This window comes from Emys orbicularis, chromosome 2 (genome assembly GCF_028017835.1).
Source record: "Emys orbicularis isolate rEmyOrb1 chromosome 2, rEmyOrb1.hap1, whole genome shotgun sequence".
NCBI lineage: Eukaryota > Metazoa > Chordata > Testudines > Emydidae > Emys > Emys orbicularis.
In genome coordinates, this window is record NC_088684.1 from 84190627 (window position 1) to 84204485 (window position 13859).

The following is a 13859-nucleotide window of genomic DNA, read 5'->3' on the forward strand; positions in this document are numbered from 1 at the left end:
ACTTGACTCAATGGATTTACACTACTTCAAATGCAATCAGAATCCAGCCTGCTGTAGAAAGAGAGAACCTTACTAATGTGTTTTAATTAATCATAACATTCAGATGTGTATTATATAAAAGAGAAAAAAATATTCAAGACAGGCTTTTATCACATTTTAAACATTATTTAATAAGTTTGGAAATAGTGTTAGAATTTTCACAGATTTTGCTGCTGCTTTTATTTAGGTATAAGTCTGAGTACTCCTTTGAAGTCTAGTATTGGTGCTGTACAAGATCTACAGCTACTGTATTTGTATTGAGTGAAAAAGGGCTAGTCTTTGAGATGTCCCAGAAAGGAGCTTCAGAATGTTTATTCAGGTAATTTCATGGAGCACAAGGAGCAAAAAAGGGTATATTTGACAGAAACGGGTTGCCTGAATTGGGCCCATTGACTTCAATGGCAAAATTTTCAGATTCCATGGGAGCAGGATCAGCCTCTTGTATTACAGTACTTGTATTACAGAATCTTAGGACGCACACTTACTAATATGAGTAGCCCCACTGAAGCCAATGGAACTGCTCATCATGGTAATAAGCACTAAACTTGATAGTAAGTATTTGCATGATGGGTCTCTAATGTTTTACATTTAACTTCTATTAATTATTCTACTCCTTATTCAGAGAGAACATGAAGTTGTGTTGGCTATTTCTGATATACCTGTTATGGCTGAGGGGCCATCAGTGTCCACCTATAAAGGAGGAGGAAATCAATCCATGGGAACACCTGAAAAGTATGTATGCTTTTACTATTAAGTATGGATTGAAAGCTCCTGGGCCCATTTCTGCAATCAGATCTGCATGGGAGGGCCTTTGCTCCCACACGGAGTCCCACTGAAGTCGATAGGGTTCTGCACAAAAGTCTGCCCATGCAGATCCAATTGCAAGTGTGGGGCCTTAAGATGTGTGACATTGGTGGTTTCTAGTGATGCTTGAAATAAAGCACCCACAAAGCATATTCATTATAAATTCCTATTTTAAGGGGGTCCATAAAAATTGAAACTATTTATACAAGGGATCACTGAAGGTAGCTCATTTTTCCTTTTTATTTCTTATTTTCCAGGTATAATTTTTTAAAATAGTGTCTTTCTTAAATTACTGGAGTAAAAGCTGAAAACTAAATTGTATTCAACAGGGTTTGGATTATTTAATTTAATTTGTTTAAACAAAATTTTGCAAGTTTTCCAGAACAATATGTTGGACCCCTTTGCTGTTAAAAGTTATTAAAATGGTAAAAATACCTTGGTTTAAAAGCATCTATAGTGCATTTTGGAAGTGTTTTTATTTTGCCGCTTACTACAAAAAGGACCAATTATGAACATATAAACCAGACTGGGGCAAAGAAACATACATATATCAGACAAAAAGTGAGGGGAAAGAAAGATATGAAAAGAGAAAAGAATAATGTATGAAAGTGCATTTTATAATTTCATATGCGACATATACTTCACTTGTTTTCTGTAGTTCCCATTGATGTCGATGGGATTTCTGTACAGGGAACAAATGCAGATTATGTCTCAAGCATGATAGCATGATTTTTGTTTTTAAAACATGGGCCAAACTGAGTTGCCACTGAAGTCAATGTTCATTTTGCCATTGATGTTCAGCAGGAGCGTGATAAAGCCCTATATTCTTATGGGAATTGAATTAAGATTCTTCTAAACTATATTTAAAAAAAAAAGTTAAGAGAAGTAGTTAGGATTAAAAATAAATATGTCAGCTAAGTAGAAACAGGTGGCTGAGGATTAACCTGAACTAGATCAAATTAAGCTACAATAGGAGCATATATCTGATCAACAGAAGGCTTTGGGCCAAATCCTCAGCTGGTGTAAGTCATTTTAGCTCCACTAACTTCAGCTTGCACCAGCTAAGGATATAGTCTTTTGTCTGCTTAGAAATGTAGAGCCATTTAATTATCCCTTGTTATCAAGTGCATTACGGCAATACTGCAATTAGGCCCCATTTTAAAATCTGGTTCGTTTTAAAATTTGGTCTGTTTTTTTAGTTTTATCTGAAGTTGGTGAGAAATATGTAGACGAAGAGGTAAAGAAAGCTCTGGTAGGCATTAAGCAGATGAAAGTTATGATGGAAAGAAATGAAGATAAACATGTACATCTGATGAAAACCTTGAAGAAGAGCAGTGGAGAAAAGCAGGTAACTGTAAATGGTAATTAAAATCTAAGGAATTATATATGATCATTTTTATATTGTTACTTGTCCCAATCAGAGACATTATGGGCTAGGTCATCACTTTGTGATACAGCCCATAGTAAGAGGGGCACAGTTTTATGCTCCCCATTGAGAAAAATCTGTGATTCAGGAAGTCATAATCTCCCTCCTGGTTTCTCCATGCCTCCGGGAAGGAGGTAAACTGAATGCCTGGTGCAGTGTATGCCTCCCGACATGGCAACACAACTACGCCACTGAGCACCTTGTGGGAGATGGAGTGGAGTCAAGGCTCTGCTCATTTCTGCCCCCTTTCACCACTTCCCACCCATTTGCATGGGGAGATCAGGTCATAGCGGCTCTGCATAGCCTACTACTCCCAGAGCACTAGAAGCAGCAGTATGGCACACCAGTGCAACAGGTGCCTTACGTCCCCTTACTCCCTGGTACTGGAACACAAGATGAGCCACGCTCTGGCCCTATACAATTACATTTCAATATTATTTAGAATACTAACTCTCATATTTACCAATTTCTTAGGGAAGAAGACTAGGTCTTCCCATATGTATGTTTGCAAAACGGGGATCCAATTGTAATGGGGCCCTCTGGGTGCTAGAGCAATATAAATAGTAAATGATAATATTGCGCAAATATCTGTTGGACAATTATAACATCTTTCAAGTTTTGTTGCATTATTCATTATAAATAAGCTATCTGTGAACTTTCCCTTTGACTCATAGTATGGGATTTGTCATCCGCGTCACATAATACTACATTTTGCTCACTGATTTGGGGATTGAAACATTTTAAAAAGGAGACCAACAAATGACATAACAAGTATTCTTGTTCATGTACCAATACCCTGATTTACGTGCATTCAAAAGGAGAACAATTATGCCAAAAAATCTGTGCAAATACAACACCATTCATGTGAATGGTTGTAAAGGGTAAATGAAATGTGGCACAACACTCCTGAGCCAAAGCTGGCACTAGGTTTGCAGTATTTGATCAGCTTTAGTTATGTCCCTAATTTGTCTATGACTTCCGTCTGCTAGCAGTGACTGGCTTGCTCAGATACTCAAGCTGAGAAAATCCAAACCGTTATATAGTTTAGGATTCCTTAGCTCAAACCTGACAATTCAAAGACCAGTTCCCAAACTGGATGAGCATCGTTTGCACTCGAAGTCCATAAGCATTACTTCATTCATGTCACATTCCAGAGTAATGAAAATATATAAGGATTAATAGAGCTTTCATGGTACAAAACATTTCTTATATATAAGAAAGAGAAGTTAGAAAAAGGGTAGTTCAGCAACAACAAAAAAGGTTAAATAGGCAAGTCGTTATACAAGGCATAATTAAATTAAAGTGGACTCCCTCCATAGATTTATAAACCCATAGATAAGGAGTTCTGAATTGGAAGTGGGGCATCATGAATTTACAATCTAAAAGGATGTAGTCTCTAAGGGAGCCATTGCTTTACAATGTTATCTCTTCTCAGAGCTGACTGTGCATATCCAGGCTGTCTCTCAAGTAGCTGTGGGAAATGCGAGTCCTGCAGTAAATGCAGCCATTAGACTCTGTTGGTGGAACTGAAAAAATACAATTGCAGAGAGAATGATTTGACTGTGTTGTGCTGCATAAAGTATTCAACGTACTGTTTATTCTGAGGATCATGATTTATTTACAAAGCAATCCTTCCCCACCAACCAAGACTACATTAAAATATTGCACAAATGAGGACACATAAAACAAATAACATAAATACAAGAGCTGTTAACCCCCCCTCCCTGCACCCAGTATGCTCTTACAGTGTATACAAGTTCTTTTTCAAGGACCTTGTCCCCATTGTAATGAGCCAACTGCCTCCTGCTGCCAGAATCCAGAAAGGAACAAGCCTGGCTAATAAATAAGTTAAGGGGAGCATGTGTACTTCCGAAGAACCTGGAATTTTGTTTGGAAATTTAAAGTATTAAGAAGTGCACTGCACTGGCAGAGAGAGGCCACCCACCTCTAACCCCTGTCTGGTGCTGAGAGCTTTCCCTTCTGTTCCAGTGTCAGCTTCATTTTGAAGTGCTTATCCTAATCAGTGCTTGGCTTTGTGCTCTAACACATGTAAAATGAAGCATAAATTAGAACAAACCTTGTAGAAAGTACCATGCATCTGTGCAGTGCAGAAAGAGCTCCTAACATCTGGCAAATAGAAGGGGAAGAAATGCTCTCACTCCAGGCTTTTAATCAATAAAAGCCAATAGAGGGGAAATTCAATACTTCTCCATATTTCTTTATAAAGAAGGAGTTTACAGACAGCAGGAGCTTAGATCACTGAAATATTTGGGCTAAAGGAATGCAGTATTAACAAATGGAACAAAAGGGAATATTAGCTAAATGGGAGAGTGTTCTGGAATACTGTATGGGAAAATAAAAATTTGAGGTTATAGGCATGAGGGGCTGAACTGGGGCCTCTCCATAGCCTTGGCCTCAGCACACCCTCTGAGATAGAAATGGATCTCAGAGATCTACCGGGTTTCGTGGGCTATGTCCGCTAAGGGAAAGACATCAGGGAAACTGTCGTAAGGGGAACTTTACAGAGTTTCCAGCCTCCTCCACATGCAATTCAGGCCGAGGGGCTATCTGGCCCTTTGTTAGGGACGAAGGATAAACCACAAATAACTACAGAGAACTTAATTACTGGTGGGCTGGGATGAGTGTTTCACTAATGTGAAAACTGGAATTAATTAAGTGAACAAATTGTGAACCTTTTTCTCAATTAGGAAGCTCTGAGGCTTATGGATGAAGTGAAAGAACAATTAGAGTTAGAAGAAAGACAATGTCAGGTGTCTCTGAGAAATCTCTGGGATGAATGTAAAACTTGTTTAGAAAGTAACTGCATGAGATTTTATACAACCTGCCAGCAAGGTCTGTCAACATTTACAAGTAAGGTAAGAAGAAAGTCAGCCTCCGGCAAGCACTCTGCCTTTAGTTGCTGCTTCACCTAACCCTTTTAAGTGAGTACATCTTGTTTTCTCAAATGGGCAGATATGCCATTAGTATTGGGTTATCAAAAACAATTTGATATTGGGATCTGGAACCGTGGACTTGGGCGGAACAGATCTCATTTGGCTTCAGATCACTGCAAATTGAGCCTGTTCTGTGACACTGGTATAACTCTGGAGTGACTCCACTAAAATAATGGAGTAATTTGCTTCAGTGGAGTTACTCCAGATTTATAAAGTTGCAGCCCACAGTAGAATTTGAGTTAAGATGTTCAGTAATTATTTGTGCTATTTGTGAAAAATGCCACAACTTTTGTTTTTCTTCTGAGAAACAACACATCTTAAACTGTGGTTATGATCAGTAAAGTGACCATTTAAAAAACTGCATCTTCCTACACAACAGCTCTCCTTCATGTGTTTATTCCATGTCATGTCTACTACTTTTGAAGCAAAGATACGTTTTTTTACTACTTTTAACTCCTGTTAGCACTTCAGAGCCAACACAGTTCTGAGAGAAAAGATTCTTTCTTGGCATGTTCATCATCAACAGAATTGTTATCTAAATCCTAACTGCAAAATCTTTACCTCAAAGCATACATTTTAATTACACCTTAATTTCACCTGAATACACCTCAGTTAGCCAGAGTTACTGATGTTAATGCACAACTCAGAAAGAACACAGTTTGCTTTTCAACTCCGAGGGCATGTTTGCTATTTATTTTTTACTGGTTAAAAGAGCACAATTGTTCTGAAAGGCACTGAGAGACAATAAACTTGAAACCCCATCATGCCATTTTTACAAAGTAATTTTTTTAGAGTCGTATCCTACTTTAAATACACACACACTGTAGCATCATGCTGTCTTTGGCATTATTTTGGTAATCTCCACGGTGAACTCTATGGGTTCAATGAAGCCCTCACATTGGTAGTTGTAATGACAAACTTATATTGATAAAAAAACAAATTTAAAAACAAGGAAGCAAAGTGTATTTGAGGCCAAATTCCGAAGACTTTACTTAGTTCTTTCTTGGGCCAATCATCCACTGATTTCAAAGGTTGTAGCCTGAGTAAGAACTTGAGGGTTTGGGCCTTGGTGAGAGAATTGTTGATGTCTGAACAGCAGAGAAAGAACAATTGCCTTCTGTTCAACATGTATTTACTACATTACTATAATGCAGCTCACAAAGGTGATTCCCAGATGAAGACCAAAGTATTTGTTAGGTGATGCCCAAATTTAATTTTGGGGCCCTGCCGCAACTATTAACACAAACTGAATGGCTCAGTAGATTAGAGGCCAACTGGTTCAAAGACTGGCATCCTCTTTAGTGGGATTTAGTGTAAATATTAACACCCTGTTGACTAATTTCTCAATAGTCTTTAGAATATAGACTATAGTTTGGAAAATGGGCTAGATATTGGGGATGCATTCCCTTTATCTCTAAACATTTGAAGAAATTCTTTATAGCAGCTGCCCTGAGAGGATGAAGATCTGATAACTTGTCTGACAGTCAATATATTTTTGCATATACAGGTTGAAGATTTTTTCAGGAAAATGTCTCCATTGACTTTTACTTTTCATGAGGATCAAGAAAAAGATCTCCAGTTAAATGAAAAGCCCGAGAAGGAAGATGCCCAGTTATTACAAATGGAAGATTTATTTAGCCAGCTGTTATCGGATGTGAGCACAATATTTGATAAAAGCTTTGCTTTTTTCAAACAGATGCAAAAAGAATTTGATCAATCTTTTCAAATATATTTCATGTCTGATCTGGACCTAACTGAGCCCTACTATATGCCTGCTTTCCCCGAGGAGCCTATAAGAAACAGTGGTTTTCAGAAAGACTGGGGTATGCCAGGCTTCCTTCAGATATTTTTTGACTTCAGCAAGACTCTGTTTGAAGGTATCAGCGAGGTGATTACTGAAGCATTTGATGAATACACAGACAGTACAAGAGATTTGCCAGAACAAGCCAAAGGCAAGTGTTAGAAGAAGTTAAAACAGACTTTGGTACCAATAACATCAAACTTTCACAAGTGCTAGCAATAGTTATTAAATGGTTAGGAATTCGGTTTGAGGCTATAAATAGCATAACACATGTTGTGTGAAGGTCTGAAAGCCCTCTTGGATAAGCAGATATGGGTCAAACATAACTTTATTGGCCAAATTAAAATTTGGAATAATAAAATAAAAAGACAGAATGCCAAATCCTCCAGGTCCATAGAATGCTAGTTAAGGGCTTATGCTACTGTCTCCACGGAGCCTGATTCCTATAATAATTCTCAAAGCATTTGCAGGAATTCCTGGGTGTTCAGTGCAGATTTGGATTTTCATGTGGCTGACTGACAAATCTGATCTCAACATTAGTTAGGAAGAACCACATATTGTGCTGATGTGCTTCCATTGCTCCTAAAAGGTTAAGACACGTCACTAGCCCTCACAAAATGTAAGGAAATAGATGTGTCAGTCAGCTGTGAGACCTGCTTGTAGCTGTAACAGGCATCTAATGTGCCAACAAGAAACAAAGACATGAAGTGCTCCAGCAAATGGGAAGAATTTCATTTAGGACAGCTAAGTTTGTTTGTTTTTGAGGGGATGACAACAGTTTTCAAGGGTGGGGGGTGGAAGAGAGCATCATAAGACAGGCTGTTGACACCTCTTGCACTCCATTTATAACCATGCAGAGGAGATAGTCAAACTTTCTGCAGCAGTAATTCTTTGCAAAAACAGAGTGCAACTTTGGGTTGCAAAGCTGATCAGAATCAGGTATAGCAACCAGGGAGAGAAAGATGAGAGCTTTGCTCTTTGCCCTCAGTAACTTTCTGTAGCTTTGTGCACTATAAAACAAACACAAAAAAGGTGTGGATTGGGGAGTGCTTTTAGTTAGTTGCTTTCTCACTGAGTTAGCTGACATCATGTGCAGCATATGTATCAAAAAGCCACATGTTGAACCAGGCAATTATACAATTGGCCGGGAGCATTTTTTTATAAGACTTGACTTGCCTCACTCTGAAGCATCAAAGGTATAGGCCACCACTGGAGGCATAATACCAGACAAGATATGATCCAATGATACACTCCGGTAGAGCGAAACTCATGTTTCTAAATTATTGGAATGGACAACTTTTAGCTTTGGCCTCTAGCATATTGGTTTTTAAAATTACTCACCAAGAGTTTAGATCTTTTAGGACAAGATCTGAAACCATGTCATGGTTCTTTAAAATACACCTCTACCCCGATATAACACGACCCGATATAACACGAATTTGGATATAACACAGTAAAGCAGTGCTCGGGGGGGCGGGGCTGCGCACTCCAGCGGATCAAAGCAAGTTCGATATAACGCGGTTTCACCTATAATGCGGTAAGATTTTTTGGCTCCCGAGGACAGCGTTATATCGGGGTAGAGGTGTATCTTAAATAATTAAAAATATATTATTATACATTTTTGGTACGTATACCTTTTTTATTAAAAGACCTCCATTTTAGCAAAATCAAAGCTAACAAGTAGCCTAATAAATGACATCTGATGATGTATTGGTTGGCAGACTGAAGGGACCAACTAAAAAAGTAAGTACATTTGCATGTTTCAGTATTTTAAAGAGACAATGTAGGTGAAGTAATATCATTTATTTGACCAACTTCTGTTGGTTGAATCTTTTGAGCCACAGAGCAAACAACTATGGAAGATATTAGTTTTTTAAAGGCAATTTCAAATGAAAGTACATAACTCAGAAAATATCAGTGCATGGACTCGCTTTTGCAGCCCACGAATATGAATACTTTGGTATGAACTCCCTGACAGCTTTTTTCTTTAAATAGACAAGAAATGGAAAAATATTCCAGATATACTTCTACAAGGAAAACTGAGCTCTCTAAAAAGAAAAGGGAGTTTTAGTTTTAATGGACGCAATCTTGAGTCCAAAATATGAAAGAATTTCAAGAGTACATATTAAAATATAAAGAATATTTTTATAATGTTAAAGAAGAAACAATCATTATTTAAACTAAATATATGCTAGTACTTGTCTAAAAAGAAAATCCCTTATTTTAAAAAAAGCTAGATTACTCTACAGCAGTGGTTCTCAATCTTTCCATATAATTGACCGCATATTATCACAGTAATCAGTTTTGTGAGCCCACTCTTATCTAGCAGTAAATAAAGGGACAGTGGTTGCAACCCCTCTTGTCCAGTTAATTACATCCTTGGAAGTCGCAACCTGCGGATTGAGAACCATGTTCTACAGTAATAGTCCAAAACATTATAGGTAGTGTTTTGGACTCTTCATGCAGAATAATTTGGTATATTTTTATAAGGGATCATATGATAGTGACACATACTGTTTCAAGGGAAGCATGCTTTGGTTACTATTGTTCTGGTCTTATGCTCACTCATTTTGAATTCAGGCCTGGAAGTTTTATTGAAAAAACAATGGAGTAGGAAACAGCAATAAGAAGATATCAACAGGCCCCTAACTTCAGTGGGCTCACTTTATACTGTATATTCACTCTAGATTCTGACAAAAGTGGCATGTTTTCAAAGATCATACCAGGACACAAGAGAGCTCTGTGTAAAGAGCTCCGTCAGAATTCATCAGGATGCCCACAGTTTCATGAGAGATGCCAGAAATGTCAGGATAACCTGATGAGAGGTAAATAGTTATTTTCTAGTGTGTTTCTATAATACCTTGTCCATGATAAAGCAGTGACCTTTCTTTCTTTTTTGCAGATATTCATGCTATAATTTTCTACTGTCCTATCTACATATTTTTGGAATTAAATTTCAGCTTCTGCAGATTTACTATTACTGTGAATTCAAAAGCCACAGAGTTGATCCAAATGATTTCATTTCCCCTTCCCCAATGTCTCCACACAGTGTCAGTATAATTCAGTTGTTAACACTCTTGCCTCATTTCCAAAGTGATGTTCCACACCAAGATAGTACGTATTTTATTGGTAAAGATGCCATCCTCCAGAGAAAACAAGGGGCCAGATTGTGATTGGCCCTGCCTGGGTGCAAAATTGCAGAGGGGTTACAAGGTGACTCTAAACCGTCCCATGTTCTGTGTACTCTGGCACAGGGCGAGGCGTAATTTTACTTGGGATTCATTTCCTCAAAGTGAAAGTGAAAAGTGAAAGCAGAGCTGAGCTGGTGAGTGGTAATGGAGAAGGCACATTGTACCATGTAAAAGGGTGGCAGAGCTCTGGCACAGTCTCCAAGAGACTTTAGAGGAATTCTGGCTGAATCAGCCAGAATTGCTATGGAGACTCCTGCTGCTGGGTGGTATCTCTGTAGCAGGGCTGGCTCTACCATTTTTGCCGCCCCAAGGGAAAAAAAAAAAAAAAGCCGCCCGGACTGTGCCGCCCCAAGAATGGACAGAATGCCGCCCCTTAGCATGTGCTGCCCCAGGCACGTGTTTCCTCCGCTGGTGCCTGGAGCCAGCCCTGCTCTGTAGCCACCCCACCCCATCTTCTCCCAAACTAGTGATGCCTTAAAAATCATAGTGATGCCTTATAAGCACCCCCCTCTGTAATGAAAAATACAGCAATCCAAAATACTGAATGAGAAACAAGAAATACAAATGTGACTGATCAGTTTGAGAGACTTCACTGGGAGTTTTAATGATGTTAGGATTGGGCCAATTTTATTTACTAGCACAGAAGTTAAAATTATAGTCACAAAGAGTTATCTGAAGGGGTTTTTAATGGTACATTGTGGGCCAAATTCTAATTTCATGTGCAATGAGCATAGCTGTTTACAGAACCTAAAAAGCTACCATTATGCTTACATCTACAAGTTCAGTAACAGATTAGTCTAGTTACATACTAATGTTTATTGCTCCTCTGAAATAAAATTAGGCCTTAAAATTCAACAGTAATAAAACCTAACAGCATGTATTATAGGCTCACTTGCAATGAACAGATAAAGAGCTACAGGCAATTAAAGGAAACGATAGCCAATTTATACACTAACATAAATCTCTATAGGTAGTAATGGCAAGGTTTTTATTTAGCATACCACAGTGTCCAGTTACCATAAAGGATAAGTGACTCTAGGTCATGATCTAACCTAAACTCATTGAAATACTTCAGCAAAAATTACTTTGGATTTTTTTTTAAAAACCCACACTAGAAATAGAACCTATATCTGTACTTTTATACACATACATAAGTGTAAAAAATGAATGCTTTCCAATAAAGTTTGATGTCTGTTTGTTTTTTAACCAGACTGTCCAAACGTCCCTGAACTACACATAAAGTTTGATGAAGCCTTTAAGCTGGTTAATGTCTCGGGTGAACAGTATGAGCAGATCCTCCAGGTGATTCAGCGTCACACAGAAGACACTTCCTACTTGTTGAGCAAAATGAAAGAAAGGTTCGGGTGGGTGTCAGAACTATCCAACATGACCATCGGACCAGAAAACATTTTCAATATAGTAAAGGTAAAGGCTAGTTATTAAAAGGGAAGTAACTATTGCACAGTGATGTCTGTGCTCTATATTTCACTCACACTTAAGCTTCAGGACAAGTTGGGAGGATAGTGTGTGTTTTGTGTGTTATTTTTGGTCTTTAAAACATCAAGCTCTTACTAAGGTTGATTTTAAGTATACTTGATAATCCCTTGATGATCTAAAACTCCAGAGATTAGAAACTATTCTACTCTAAATCCTTTTAGTTTGATGGATAACTGACAGGGCCAACCTATATCACTGCCTGACAGGAGTAAATTGGCACTAACAGGTTTGATTGCCCCCAGATTACCTTTCCAGAAGAAGGGAGGCTCTGCCAAGGGGTAACACAGAACACATACATCTTTATTAGATCAGTATAACAAAATTAGAGCTCCAAGTATCGAAAATGTAAAGAATTTTATTACAACATAGGTTTTATGGCACACAAAAATAATCTAGTAAATACCCTATAAATAACCAGAGATCTTTCACACAGTGATAAAACAAGAATAAATAATACTAATTTGTACTGGTATGGGGACAAATCCTTCTCTCTTTTTGCAAAGCACCGCTGTAAGCCTGCTGTTATCTATACATTGACTCTATGTAGAATCATTGGCTATGCCATTACCACTGCACAGTGAGCACATACTCTTTCCTCCATAGCATCTCTCAGGACTAGGCTCTTATTTTTCCCAGTATTATATGGTTTGATCATGTAAAAAAAATTGACTGTATTCCAGTTTCTGAGGGCTTTAGTCCTAAGACAACCCCTCACACTGGTAGACTCAATATAGTACAGTTGCCTTTTGTTTAAGAAAAATGCAAAAACAGGAACACAGAGGACAAACAATACTTCTGAACATTTTTTCAGCCTGACTTCAAATTGTCTGCTTTGGGAAATACAGAGGCAAAACTCGAGTGTGATTCTGTAAACATGCCAGCACGAGTAACTAATCACATGAATCATCCATTGAAATTAATAGGACGACTCTTGTATGCCTATATGTTTGCAATTTGGGCCCCTCATTGTCATGTGTCTAAGAAATAAGAGGACTGAAGTTTTTTTTTCATGCAACAATACTTAGCATGAATAAAGCACTGTACAAACACTAATGTGCACATCTCCCTCATGGTGGTGCAGTGCATTATTGCCACACCTGCATTATTGCCAACCCCGCCAAAATGTATATTGACATGAACCTAAAAAGCTACTGCTCACTTCAGAAGAAAGCCACTAGATGAAAATACCCATGTTTAAAAAGGCCCTCCCTTTTCATTTTTCATTCTAAAAGTGAGAGGATGCAAAACAGGTATCAACAAATTGACGAAGTGTACTGGGTTACAGTAACCAAACCAGGCTATTCTATTTCAGGTGTCACCAAGTGTCCAAGGAACAGATTCTTCCAGTCTGAATGAAACAGTGGTGCATGTGAATATTCTGACTTCACCTACTTTCACAATTAAGGTTCCTCATGATTTAGTTATAGGGAGCTCTGAATTCATTGAATATGTAGCTGGAAAAGCTTTGCAACTTTACAAGCAGAATTTTTAAGGATGGTAAGTTGTTTCTCTTTGTATAGTAAATTTAAAACTTAGTAGCATCCATCTGTTTTTTCTGCTTTGCAACGGATTTAAGATGGAATAGGATTAGGTCCATGATACAGTCTATGCCTGTCTCTCCATTAGATAGATGGAAGATAAAAGTGATATGAAAAATAAAACCAAATGCTCAGTGTTTTGGTCTGTAAAATTCAGACCTGTCATGCTAATATCCATAGATCACACTTATTTATATATTAGATCCTCCAGCTCTAAATAATATCTAGGACAAGATAATACTGAGGCAAGTGTTCTGTCAAAAGATAACTGTGTCACAACTACAGAACAGCACGCCAGGGCTCTGGCATTAAATACCATGCCTTCATGTCCATTAATCAAAGATAAAAGACTGCTAATTAGTCTGATCATAGTTTAGGTCATCTTGCTGTGCTTGATACTTTTTAAACATAGAGAAGGACAAATTCAGAACCGATGTAGTGACTTGTAAGAGCTCATTATAATATTGTGCCATACAGTCTTGGGATAAATACTGCTCTCTAACTAATGGGCATATGCTAGATTCACATACAAAGGGGAAGAAGCGTCACATGTTTCCTCCCACCATCTGTGTGGAAGGGGGCTTGGCCATCCTCCCTCCTCTGGGTCTC

At 38.1% G+C, this 13859-nt stretch overlaps 1 protein-coding gene across 1 annotated transcript; it reads left to right on the forward strand.

Moving 5' to 3' along the window:
- Window positions 1–565: 565 nt before the first annotated feature.
- Window positions 566–13204, forward strand: CLUL1 (clusterin like 1). The gene is made up of 7 exons (XM_065398318.1): window positions 566–590; window positions 2043–2191; window positions 4978–5145; window positions 6731–7175; window positions 9712–9849; window positions 11426–11640; window positions 13025–13204. The coding sequence occupies exons 1-7, from the start codon at window positions 566–568 to the stop codon at window positions 13202–13204; spliced, it is 1320 nt and encodes a 439-aa protein (XP_065254390.1).
- Window positions 13205–13859: the final 655 nt, after the last annotated feature.